The sequence below is a fragment of the Euphorbia lathyris genome, chromosome 3, assembly GCF_963576675.1.
Source record: "Euphorbia lathyris chromosome 3, ddEupLath1.1, whole genome shotgun sequence".
In the NCBI taxonomy this organism is placed as follows: Eukaryota; Viridiplantae; Streptophyta; class Magnoliopsida; order Malpighiales; family Euphorbiaceae; genus Euphorbia; species Euphorbia lathyris.
This window is the reverse complement of record NC_088912.1, coordinates 41,578,806-41,591,410: the sequence shown is the minus strand read 5'-3', so window position 1 is coordinate 41,591,410 and position 12,605 is coordinate 41,578,806. Positions and strand designations below refer to the sequence as shown.

Below are 12,605 nucleotides of genomic sequence, written 5' to 3'. Positions count from 1 at the left end.
AAATGTACCATTCTTCTTCGGATTAAGAGCAAGAATGGACAAAAAATCAAACATGAATGGACAAGGATTTGCAACTCATGCAACATCCCTCCACAATCTCACACGCTGAAAGTCTTGCAGTTAGATCACGTGCTAGCACCGGTGTATAATCATTAGGGTTTGAGCTTTTATGTTTATAGAGAAATTGGAAAAAATATATATATACATATATTGCTTTTCCTAATCTTTGTGTGTTTTGAAATAGCTCTAATATTGAGATTGGCCAAAGGCGACACATAGGAATAGTAGGTATAGAGAGAGTGAGAGATATCTTCAACTTAAAATTCTATTTAATTTTAATTAGGAATATCAGGTCATATCCGATTAATTCCAAGTTAAATTTAGGGAAAAGTACAAAAATAAACCTTGTGGTTACGTCTGTTTTCGATCGGCACCCTTGTGGTTTAAAAGTTTGCAAAATGGTACCATGAGGTTCATTCCGTTAGCAAACATAGGCCAAATTGACTAACGGTGTTAAAAGTCAAAGGGAAAATAGTTAATTTAGTACTTATATTTATTTATTTTATAAATTAACCTTCTTATTATCTAATTATCACAAATAAACCCTAAAATAAAAAATAAAAATCAAATACACCATCTTCTCCCTCTCTCTCTTTAATTTTTTTTTTTCTCTTTTCTCTCTCTAAAATCAATTGAATTTCCATCTTTTTTTCTAAATCTAATCTTTAATGATTCGATCATAGTTGTTCTTCATATCCTTGTCAATTATCAATTCCAGCTTATTTTCTTGATGAATCTTCTTCACCTGTAATGATGATAATGAATTATCTAATATCATGAACGAAAAATGACTATAATGTATAAAGCCTCAATCTTTAACATACCCAATCAAGCATGGCTCCGCCTTTCTGGTTTGCCGACTTGCCAAACTCCAAAGCCCTCAAACCAGATATCAATTCGAGTAGGGGGATTCCAAACCTGAAAACATCTGTTTTCTCAGACGATTGACCTGTTGAAGGTAATTAATGAGCTATTTCTTGTATCTTTAAATCTGGTTAAGAGTATAATTAAGGCTTAACGTTTCATCCTTTTTGTTGTGCTGGCTTTGACATTTTTCTTCTCTTTTGTGAATCTGAATCAGGAGGCTGAACAATAACAGTCTTTATGGACCAATTCCTCCCTCTTTGCCTAATATGAGCCAACTTTCCTTTCTGTAATTCTCATAAACTCTGCATCAAGATAATTTCTTTTCCTGATCATAATTAAATTTGAGTAAACTTATGTGGGTTTTTTCCCTTTCAATTTGATGTTTTAGGGACTTGTCTTACAATAATTTGAGTGCTCCAATACCTGCTTTTCATGTTAGAACATTCCAGAATTAGATTTTCCGTAGCAGATTCAGCTGCTTTCTTCCTTCAGCTTTTACCTATCGAAATCACTATTTCGCTTTCTGAAACTTCTCGATAGACTTTCCTAAATACCACTCTAGACAGGACTGGCAGAAGGAAATTTTAAAGGTCATGAAGAAGTGGAAGAAAGGATGAGTGGAGAACTACTTTTGTTTGGGATTTTGCAAAGTAATAACTAATTAAAGATTAGATTTAGAGAGAGATGGAAATTCAATCGATTTTAGAAAGAGAAGGGAAAGAAAGAAAAAAATTTAAAGGGAAATGGAGAAGATGGTGTATTTGATTTTTATTTTTTATTTTGGGGTTTGTTTGTGATAATTAGATAATAAGAAAGGTTAATTTATAAAATAAATAAATATAAGGATTAAATTAACTCTTTTCCTTTTGACTTTTAACACTGTTAGTCAATTTGGTCTGTGTTTGCTAACGGAATGAACCTCAAGATACCATTTTACAAACTTTTAAACCACAATGGTGCCGATCGAAAACCGACGTAACCACAAGGTTTATTTTTGTACTTTTCCCTTAAATTTATATCCATTTCAAAATGGTCTTTCAATTTCATAGTCTTGAAGCATAAGATGGGAAATCTTTTGCATCGAGACCGAGGGTTGATTGTTAAGAAACTAGGACCCTGATTGATACTTTTCTAGTTTTATCACGGCCAACATTTTGGTTGGGTGATGGATGGAGAACCGTGGACCTATAATTTATTAGTTTTTCATGAGATGAAGTGTGGGTTTACGTGTATAATTTACCTTTCGGATTCTTCTCTGAAGCTGTAAGGTCTTGGCTAACTACATTGGCTCATTTATCTCTTATGATGCCAATAATTCTTGGTCTATAGAGCGCCCTTATATGAGAATTAAGGTTCAGGTCGATATTCGTCAATCACTGAAAAATGAGAAGAATGTGCAAAAATTAGGGGGTGCATGGATTGTTTGTGCCTTTCATTATGAAAAACTACCATCGTTTTGCTTTATTTGTGGGCTAATTGGCCACATTGATCATAATTATGATAGAATTTATCAAATTCTGGAGGAAGAACTAGTGAGAGGATGGGATGTTTCTTTACGTGCTCCTTTGTACAAAGTGTCTCTTTTGGGAGGAGAATGTTGGCTCAAACAGGAGGATAATGGCGTGTTTGGAGTTGTGTCTAGGGTAAATTCAAGGGGGACTGTAGATGGGTCCAGCAAACGCATGTCCAAAATGGCTGGTAAAAATAGTGACTTTAAGGGCGTCCTATGAACCTGCTAGAGTTGTGAGCCAATGTGCTTGATAAAGGGCTGATAGATCCTACTAATAGAGAAGTCGTGGGAGGATCAAGTCAAACATATGGAGGTTGCTAAGACAGTTGTTATTATCCTAGGGGGCGTGGACCAAAATTGTATCATACTCATGTTAATTGTACTCTTTAGCTCGACAACATAAGTGAAAGCCTCAGCAATATGAGAAGCGAAAACTCCATATGGAAAACCTCCAGACTTTCTGAAAATTCCACCTGCTCCGGCAAGACCTAGAGAACTAGAGGTGGCGTATTGCTTCGAGGAGCTCTAGACAGGAAACCATTAAAATCCAACCTTCATAGGGTTTCTACAAACAAACTGGAAGACTTCGATGAGCTCTAGACGGGCGGCCATTAATATTTAACTTCGAATGCCATTCCACTTGTTGATGGAATTAAACATATGTCCCTTTTCCAAAAAAATCTGCCTCACGAATACAATTCCAAAGACAACGCAGATCAAAGTGAATATTAGACAGTCAGTTGTCAAAAGATAGCTTCATTCCTCACTTTCCACACTAACCAGGAACAAGAAACAATAACTGCAGGCCAAGGGGTACGCACCTGAGGCCTAAAATTAGACTTCATAGTATGAGTGACTATATCAAGGACTGTACCATGAAGGAAGATATGTTTTCCAAACAATGAGGAGATTGAATTCCACAAAGACCTCGTGAAAGAGCATTTCAGTAAATAAATGCTCAAAAGTTTCCTCATTATCGGCACAAAGAGCACATCTAGATGCCATGTGAAAGCCTTTTAATTTTAACTGATCCACAGTAGGAATATACCCGTGCAGAACCCGCCAACAAACGAGAGAACAAGAAGGGGGAACGCTGAGCTGCCAAATGAAACTGTGCCATTCCAAAATCGCACACAACCAGCAAGCTTCAAATAGAATCCTTCACTGTAAATTTACTCGTTGCTCAACCTGTCTAGATACTGAAGTCTACTCCGTCATTACTTTGCTTAACATCGTGAACACATTGCAAAACGCCATTTGGAAGTTGCGGCGATGCTGACCATAAACCATCAGGGCTGAAATCCTCAACACAATCAGTTAGAGACCGTTGTTCATGCTGAAAAAGGTCATCCTGGACTGCAATTGTTGACACAATCAATTCATCTGTCTAGAATTTGAAGTTTCCAACCGATCCCAGCCATCAAAAACAATTGGTCCGAAGATCAACATAGAATATACAAATAATAAATTGACTTCCTAAACTAATTTAAAGTGATTTATTAGTCTTATGAACTTTTTCAAAATGATACATATTTCAGTTTATCTAAATATTCATTTTGCTCTGCCAAGTTTTACTTGGAGGAATTAATCATGTCACTTTAAACAAAATCAAAATCAAAAGGATAATGAGAATCTCCAAAGTTTAGGGACGCCAATCAGATTATTTGACCACATACAAGAGGCCACTAATATATTATATTAAGCCATTATTTTTCGATAAATCATTGTCATATAAAGCATCTACAGTGCATTTTCTTTTCCTAATAATTAATTTGAATAGTTTTATCATAAAACATAGATATGAAGATCTATAATGCACTAATTTTAGCTTTTAACTATTCTCGAGTAAAATATAGTTCAATTGCATTATGAACAATTTAAAATCAACTGTCAACGAAGTTCGCACTCTGCAGTGCAATTCTACAATCAAACGGAAACTATACATATTCATCATCTACATTATAATAAAACTATAACCAAAGAAGAAAGCTCAGCATCTATGAATTCCAAAACGGCCTAGACCACAATCTCACCATCTTGTATAGAGGCAGACACATTATCACAGCCAAACTAGTAGCTCAACTTTCCACTTCCACCGCACGTATTGCAGGATCGAGCAGACGAGCACTTTGTGCAGTAACTCCACTTTTTCGGAAGCCTGAAAACATTAAGTTCACCTCATCAATCCAAATGCATAGGGAAGTTCACGCCTAGTAAATAATTCATGTGTGGTGTGAACACGGGAGTTAGAATTATACGCTGCTGTGTATCGAGTAGCCATATTCTTTGCATTCAATCTTGCTTTCTCAGCATTTTGTTCTGTCAGTCTCTTAAGCACAAACCCTTCACCTTTACATTCAGAGCATATACCCGAACCGCCACAATCTTCGCATTCTTTTAGTTGTATCTGCATGTTGACATGTATACAACTCATTAAAAGCATATATAAACAAACAGATTAAGAAGAAGGAAGTTAGCATTAAGTGGATGCTGCAGTTAACTATGCACCTCGTTTGTTTCAGATGCTTTGGTTCTTCGGGCAAGAAGCGTAGCTGCTGCTCCCACAACAGTAGCAGCAATTGCCAGAGAAGCAGCTGTTTCAGGTAGAGCAGAGCCTACTACAGATGTTTTCGTATGTTGTTTTTGCCTTTTCACGTCGACTGAAGTCCAAGCCTTTCGATCCAGTTTATTAACAACTTCAGGCTTGGACACCAAAAATGCTTCACAACGTTAAAAGTCAGAAACACAGCAAATTCAATTCCATAATTATGCATTTCTGTTTCAATATGCCTAATATGATTTGGAAAAATTGCACTTCTAATGTAATTTAACGTTAAGACTAACATCAAAACAGCCTTCATGTACAAAGACTAAGACCTTAATCAGCATATTAAGGGATGCTACTTTAGCTCCTAGTAAGGTAGTGTTTCCGAAAACTATAAATAAAGCAGGACTGTCAATCCAGGGATCGAAATCCAGCTTAGCTCATGAACTTCTTAACTAATAAACTAAAAACTAACTTATAAAGATCTTAAATCACTTCAGTAACTCTGACTTACAGCAATTAGACAACCAATACTGAGAACACATTTTCGTACATCTTTTATGAAGCAAATATATGTAAAAAGAGTAACTGACGAACTAACGATCATAAATTTCATATATATATATATATATATATATATATATATATGTATACAAATTCTATCCATAACTGGCAGTGTTCACAGTATGTGCTATATGAATGAGCAAGAAAAGGTAGGTAGTTTTTTTTGAAGCATTCAGTCCCTAGCGCATTTTCTAGCCCATTTGGAGATTTCATTTTGATGGATTTTGGAGGAATTTAATTCTTTTTCTCACAAAATCTATTGTCTATAAGAAATCAAGGTAAGACAACTGAAAGATTTTTTTATAAAACAAGGTAATTTGAAGAAATTCCAAGGAATTAGGATGAATTCATTTCTTGTAATTCAAACAATCGGCAAGGTATTATAGCTGAATTTCCTAATTTCTCACTTTCTTGCTTAATACACAGAAATATAAATCAAAGGGTAAGTTCAAAAAATGGATGAGATATTGGTACTTGCAAGCAAGGTGTGATTAGCTTAATTTAGCAGAGCTCAAAAAGATAATTTCTCAGATTTTATGTTTCGCAAGACATTAGAAAAAATATTGAACCACAACTTCTATATGAAAACTAACACAAACTACATCCAATTACTCTCAAATACAGTTTATCAAAGTTTCATTAAGCATTTAAGGAAACCAGCAAGTTATAATTGAGCAGCAGTAGCAAATGGATAAGCAATATGGTCAAAAGCTTGATGCGATCAAAGTTCTAAAATCATACAAGTATGTTGGTAGAGTTACATTATGGTACAGAATAAGATCAATATGACTTAATAGTTCAAAAACGAATTTGTAGAAAACAACCAAAGTCAGTTGAATTTCCAAATTTCTCATGTTCTTGCATCTATATCACCCATCTAAATTAAAGGAAATAATAAGTTAAGAAAATGAGCAATACTTCAAGTACTTCTATACGAATCAAAATTAAATTAGACCTCAGAGCTGAATACCAACTATTGCCATGGAAAGCTTGTAAGCCTCACACATATTTATTACAAACTAATATATGGGCACACTAGCATGATTTCATTAGCTTATTTCAGCAGAGCTGGTATCTCAGGAATTACCAAATGTCTGCAAATACTTAAGTGACATCAATACCAAACAAACTTCAAAATACCAAACATTCATGTAAGCAGCTGAAATACATCGGAATTTAGAAATTTCATTTACCTAATTATTAAGCTCTCATATTGAAACCAAGATAAATGCACAAATTACATAATTCCTTCACCATTCACAAAAATAACCATAATAACAAGGCAAACCAGAGTAGTAATATCACAAACTAACTTCAAACCTAATGATTAGCCAAGATTGCATAATTCTATATCTGAATTAAAACAATTCATGATTATTCCCAGTGCCCCCTTTTCAGAGTTCTTTTCAAAATTCACAACAACTCCGAATGGATACATTTAACTATCTTTATCTAAATTAAAACAACAATTACAACGAAAACCTTCCTCCATAAATATCATTATGAATGAGTGGTGGTTTTCCCAAATTGAAAGCAATACAAAAATTAAAGCATCCTAACCATAAAATCCTAAATGCCCCAATCCAATCTTTATGGATACTTTCCATTAATTTAGTGATAACTACATAAAACAGCTGATTTCAACTACCTAAAGTAAGTAGAAGTAATAAAGAAGTTAAGTGATCTTTAATGGAAAAATTAAAAGTATAGCTATGCAACAACTAGAAAACCCAGGAATAATGAAGAGAAGAAAGGAGAAATAGAGGTTCTGCAACCTACTTTTATTGAAGGAAGGAAATGACAATGTAACTGCAGCCTCCATTACAATTACAATTACAAAAGGAGTTTTGTCCTTGGTTTTCCGTTTTCAGAAACGGGAAACCATGTTCCTAGTTTCATAACTTCTCTTATCTTTGGCTCTTAGATTGTATTTCCAAAGTTGCCCTTAATACTGCAAAATATTCAGAAATGCCCTTTCTTGTGTGGCCTCCAATGTCCTGTCTGTCTGTGACACAATTAAATCCACTGTTAAACATTCACACAATATGTTACTCAACTCTTAGAAAACCGATAGGATACTTTAATTTATAAAATGGTTTGTATCCTTTTAAACTTATTTAACTTCATTTATCAATTGCTTAACTTTAAAGTGATATATTAATGCTTTAAATTTGTTTATAGTTATCTATTAATTTTTTAGATTTGGTTAATCTCATATGTATTTGTAATAATTTAAGCAATTTCAGATGGACTAAGAACATGTTTAATGGTTAGTTATAACTTTGGGATTTTTTATGGGTAAGTAACAAAGTTAAGTAACATCACACTAGAAGTAAATAGTTTTTTAAAATTTTACGGGATAAAAAAAATTAACAATAGGGACCAAAATTGTAATTTTCTACGACTGAAAGTATTATTTACTATATTTACATTTTCTCTTTGTCTAAAGCCTTTAGCTACAAGGCCAGCCTTAACCATCAAGTTTCATTTCTTTTTAAGGATCCATTTACAACTTTGTAATCTGATGGTAAATCTACTAAGAGCATCCTTAGTGGGAGGTTGTAACTTAAGGGTGCCACATAGGATAATTTATAATAAAAGGTTACAACCCATTAGAGAGCATTTGTTACTTTAGAATTTTATGGAATAATTAAAAAATATTAATTAATAACAAAGGACCTATACAACATTTTTCCACCAAAAGTAAAGCAACTATTTGTACTTTTCCGCAAATCCCATACTTTATCTCATGAAGTCCAAACTTTTATCTATAAATTGGTTGTTACCAATATTAGTTACTAACTGGGATACGCGGAACAGTGATCCGAGGTCTTTCCGGGAAAGCTGCCCGTGTTCTCCGAGGGTCGTCTCTGTGCGGGGAGCGGTCCCTGGGTACACTCCGACGATCAAGACAGTTAATTGCTCAAGAGAGTTATATATTCGTTGGAAATGAGTTAGGAAGAAATGTTACCCGATCCCTTGTCTTTGGTGGTCTCCTTCCTATTTATAGCAAGTCCCCTTTGGGCCTTTGAGGCCTCTTGCCCTTTTCCTCCTGGGCCCTGTTGGGCCTATGGGCCACCTGGGCCCAAGGCTGATATTCCGAATCAGGTAGTCCCCCCCCCCCCCCGGAAATGTAATACCGAGTATTGCATGCGAGGTGTAGTCGGGGAGCTGGTGGCCGCTTGCGTGCTCTAGCGAGCAGGGGGAATTTGTGAAAACGCTGCTCGCGTCTTAAGAGAAAAAGACTCTTCCAATTGCCGCATGCGCTTCTAGTTTTCAACGCAAAATTAATTGCCTCCTCATTAATGCTTTTGCATGCGTCGTAAAGTGCTCTTGGACACCGTGCTCTGCCGGCGCCTCCGTTTGATATATAAATAGGGGAAAGGAGCTTGTATTTCTTTTTGCAAAGTCTCACTTGGTGTGTATTCTTCGTATACTCCCTCCCTTGGGTTCCTTGTTTCTTTACCGGTATTGCAATCTGTGCTCCACTCTCTGTCGGAATTCGTTGAGCGCCGGGTTTCTCTGCTCGTTGCGGTGGTCTGAGAGTGGTTTCCCCTTGTTGTCGAGACGCCGTTTGAGGTCAATCGTGCCTCTTTCTCATCTTTTCTTTCTTTGTTGTTATTTCGTTAGTTTTTCTTGGGAGGGAAAGTATGTCAGAGGGTTCTTTGCGGGGAGCCTTAAAACGACTGCCGCCAGTGACACCGGGTGATTTTACGCTTCGTGACGCCTCTTGGACGTGATCCGCGAAATGAAAGAGGCGAGTAGGGAGGGCGGAGGAGGGTGGAGGAGCGGTGTCGCTGTTGGAAAGAAGAGAAAAACCGTCGTGGTACGTGCGCCACCTAGTGTTGAGCGGCCGTTAGGAGGAGTTACCATCGGCATTCTCGAAGTGACCGTGGTTGTACCGGAGGGCGTGATTACCGAAAAACGACCCTTAGCTTTGATTTACGAAGAGATGCGTGAGAGAGTATGGACGCGGTCAGCGGGTGTGACTAGTGTTGATGGTAAGCGTTATGAGGGGAGGCAACGTCCGAAGAGGCCAGAGTCCTTCTCGGTGGACGATGCGTATAGCATCATAGTCTCCGCGGACTTGGCTGGCATCTCTGCAGTGTACCGATTGGGGCAGCCCTATGAGTTGGTTGCGCTTGAAGAAGACGATCGAGCTCATCATACGGGTGGAGCAAACGAGCTAGTTGTGTACGAAGAGCAGTTGGAGTCAGGGATGTGGCTACCTCTTCTCGCTTTCTTCGTGGAGGTACTGAAGGAGTATGACTTGTGTCCCGGGCAGATTCATCCAAATGGGTGGAGGATGATGGTGGCGTTCTACTCATTATGTCGATTGGCTGGATATCGAGCTACTGGGCTAGTTTTTCGCGAATTCTTTCGTCCGAACAAAGGACCCCGATCTCAGCATGTGACCTTTTCGCATCAAAAGTTCAAGGTTCTTGGCAGGTTGAAGGATAAAGTTCCCGAGTATCGTCATCGTTACTTCCTGGTCAGGAAGTTGGATGGAGATTTCCCTTTTCGGGTGTCATGGAACGGGGACCCCATGAATTCTAGTCGGTGGCTAAAGACGCGACCTATGTTGCCCTCGGAGGAGCACCTCGTAAAGTACTTAAAGGATCTGCCAACGAATAAGGAGCGCAAGAAAGATGTGGATGAGCTCGTTGGTCATTTCCTTGCTGCAGGGTATTACATTTGGAACCAGTGGCGAATGGCTCAGCTGAAAGGCTGGTCGCCGACGGATTTCGAGAAGTGGAAACGTGGGTATAATTTTTCAGCCGAAGAGCTAGCGGAGTTGGAAGCGATATCTATCAATGTTGCTGTCGTAGGTGAGGCGTCTGGGTTATAGGTTTCGTTTCTGCATGTGTTGCGTGTGTTTGCTTGAAATATATTGATTGTGTTGTTACTTATGTAGGTTCAGGTGATCCTCGCGTGAGCATGGATTTCGACCCGAATGAGTTTGGTGTTGGCTTGGAGACTGCGGAGGAAGCATTTGCCGGTGCATCAGGTTCCTTGGCTTCCTTCTCTTCGCTTGAGGATGCGAATCAGGTGGTTTAGAGCATGGGCAGGGTGCTCGCTATGCACGAGGACACTGATGTGATTGGCAACATACCGCAAGGTATGCCCGTGCTAGAAAGTGAGCCGAAGGAAGCTGCCGAGGTGATAGCTGCTGAACCTGAAGAGGTCGAGAACCAGATGCAAGGAGTGCTTACCCGGAAACGTAAGAAAGATAAAGCTAAATCAGTTGCCAGAACTGAAGCCGAGAAAGTATGTGCGGGTGATGATACCGCTGGGGCAAGCGATGGTTCTAAACGAGCATGTACTAACGGCGGGGCCGAGCTTTCAGCGGAGATGATGGATCGGGTAGGTGATCACCCAGAGATGATGAAAAGAATGGATATCAAGATTGCCAAGTTTCGGGAATATGTGATGGGGTTGTCGGTGCATTCAGACATGGCGACGTCGGACCTTGCGCGGGCGATGGCTCGTGTTGCTAAGGTGCCCGGAGAAGTTCACCGAATGGATGGTGTGTCCAAAATGAACCTCGGTGTGGAAACGTTATCGGCGCTTGGTGTGGTAAGCTCTTTTGACATGTTCGTTCAGGTTTGCTTCTAATGATCGTGTCCTGATTTGTGTATTCTGATGTAGGCCATTCAAAATGCTAACACGATATTCGACATGTGTGTCAATGATGAGAACTTGTTTCGGGACATGGAGCAAGGTTTGCGGAATGCTGTGAAGGATTTGAAAACGGCGAATGGGAAGGTAGCTACCGCCGGAGAATTGTTGGAGCACCGTGAGGGCGAGATCGCAGTGCTGACCGAGCAGCTGAAAGTGGAGATAGGAGGCTGAGTGTAGTTGGCGAAGAAATTGGCACATGATGCTAAGGAGCTCCGCTCTTACAAGGTTATGCTTAAGTTTGCCACCTTATGGACCCGCCGAGTGAAGGAGAAGTTCGACGAGAGAGCCAGGAAAGCAGTCGCGTTGTCCGATGAGAATGAGAGACTCAAGCGAGAACTTGAGGTGGCTCGGAAAGAGGCTAACGAGTTCCGTGCCTTTGCGGGACAGCGCGAGGAGAAGCTGATCTAAATGGATCGAATGATGCTCAGTGTTGCTGCTCACTCTGCTAGGTATGAGGTTCCTCCGGAGGTCATATTTTCTCCGAACGTGTATGATAAAGCGGCCCAGGCGAAAGCCGTAGAGTTCTGCGGCCGTTTTAAGAAGAAATAGTTGTAATTAGAGATAGCATGCTCTTTTGTTTCTTTTGATTTCAAAGATGTAATAATGTTTTGTACGGTTGGAATCTTTGGGGATCTTTTGGCAGCTAATTTTGAACATCACTTTGCATGTTGATTTGATTTGAGGTTCTTTGATGTGTTTGTCAAGTCTTGTCTGTTTTTTCTATAAATAGGAGTTGGTTTTTGCTTGTGTTCTTCGTTCATGGGGCGTTCTTGCTTCATTAGTATTCTTAGGCGTTTATTCATTCCTGTCTTCGTGCGATGTCGCTTCGGGATGTTGTGGATTCCGCTAAGGTGCTTGAGGTGCAGAAAGCTATCTCGGCGATGCCTCACCCTTATTTGTATTGTCCGCCAAGGGATGATCCTGATCTGGACAGAAAGGTGCGATATGCCTCTCCGGTGTGGATGAATCGGGGTGTTTCGCGGAGAAGCCGAAACGGGGAGAGTGAAAGTTCCGCTCCCTATACTAGGTCTGCGATAGATTCGTGCGACGTGGTCGTCAGCGCCTTGTCTTCTACTGAAAAGAAAGCTTGGTCGCAGGATGGGATTGGTTTTCTGAATCCCGACGAGTCGGTTGTGCCTGTGACCAATCCTCACCCTGCCTGGGTAAGGAGGCTTCTTACCGATGAGCTTGATAGAGTCATGAATCTTCCTCCTGAAATGGAAAATCGTCGTGCTGGATGCCATGCTTCACCGTCTCGTCCCCATGGACCGACGTTTGTCGATCCTTTGAAACCTCGTAGTGTGATTTTTCTTGAGTTCTCTAGACAGGGCTTTCTGGGGCCTATTCCGGCCGATACGGCGCATCGAGTGACGCATG

At 39.4% G+C, this 12,605-nt stretch overlaps 1 protein-coding gene across 1 annotated transcript; it reads right to left on the bottom strand.

Moving 5' to 3' along the window:
* Window positions 1-4,275: 4,275 nt before the first annotated feature.
* Window positions 4,276-7,479, bottom strand: LOC136221550 (uncharacterized). The gene is made up of 4 exons (XM_066008924.1): window positions 7,326-7,479; window positions 4,946-5,157; window positions 4,696-4,844; window positions 4,276-4,595 (listed from the first exon to the last, which is right to left on the bottom strand). The coding sequence occupies exons 1-4, from the start codon at window positions 7,366-7,368 to the stop codon at window positions 4,508-4,510; spliced, it is 492 nt and encodes a 163-aa protein (XP_065864996.1). The 5' UTR covers window positions 7,369-7,479; the 3' UTR covers window positions 4,276-4,507.
* Between the last annotated feature and the right edge of the window lie 5,126 nt (window positions 7,480-12,605).

What these genes read in the sequence shown, in the direction of transcription:
- LOC136221550 (XM_066008924.1), bottom strand. Translation starts at nt 7,368, where the DNA reads ATGGAGGCTGCAGTTACATTGTCATTTCCTTCCTTCAATAAAA. An exon ending in AAGCATCTGAAACAAACGAG is followed by an intron (nt 4,845 to 4,945) that starts GTGCATAGTTAA and finishes GTCAACATGCAG; the next exon opens with ATACAACTAAAAGAATGCGA. An exon ending in GCTACTCGATACACAGCAGC is followed by an intron (nt 4,596 to 4,695) that starts GTATAATTCTAA and finishes TAATGTTTTCAG; the next exon opens with GCTTCCGAAAAAGTGGAGTT.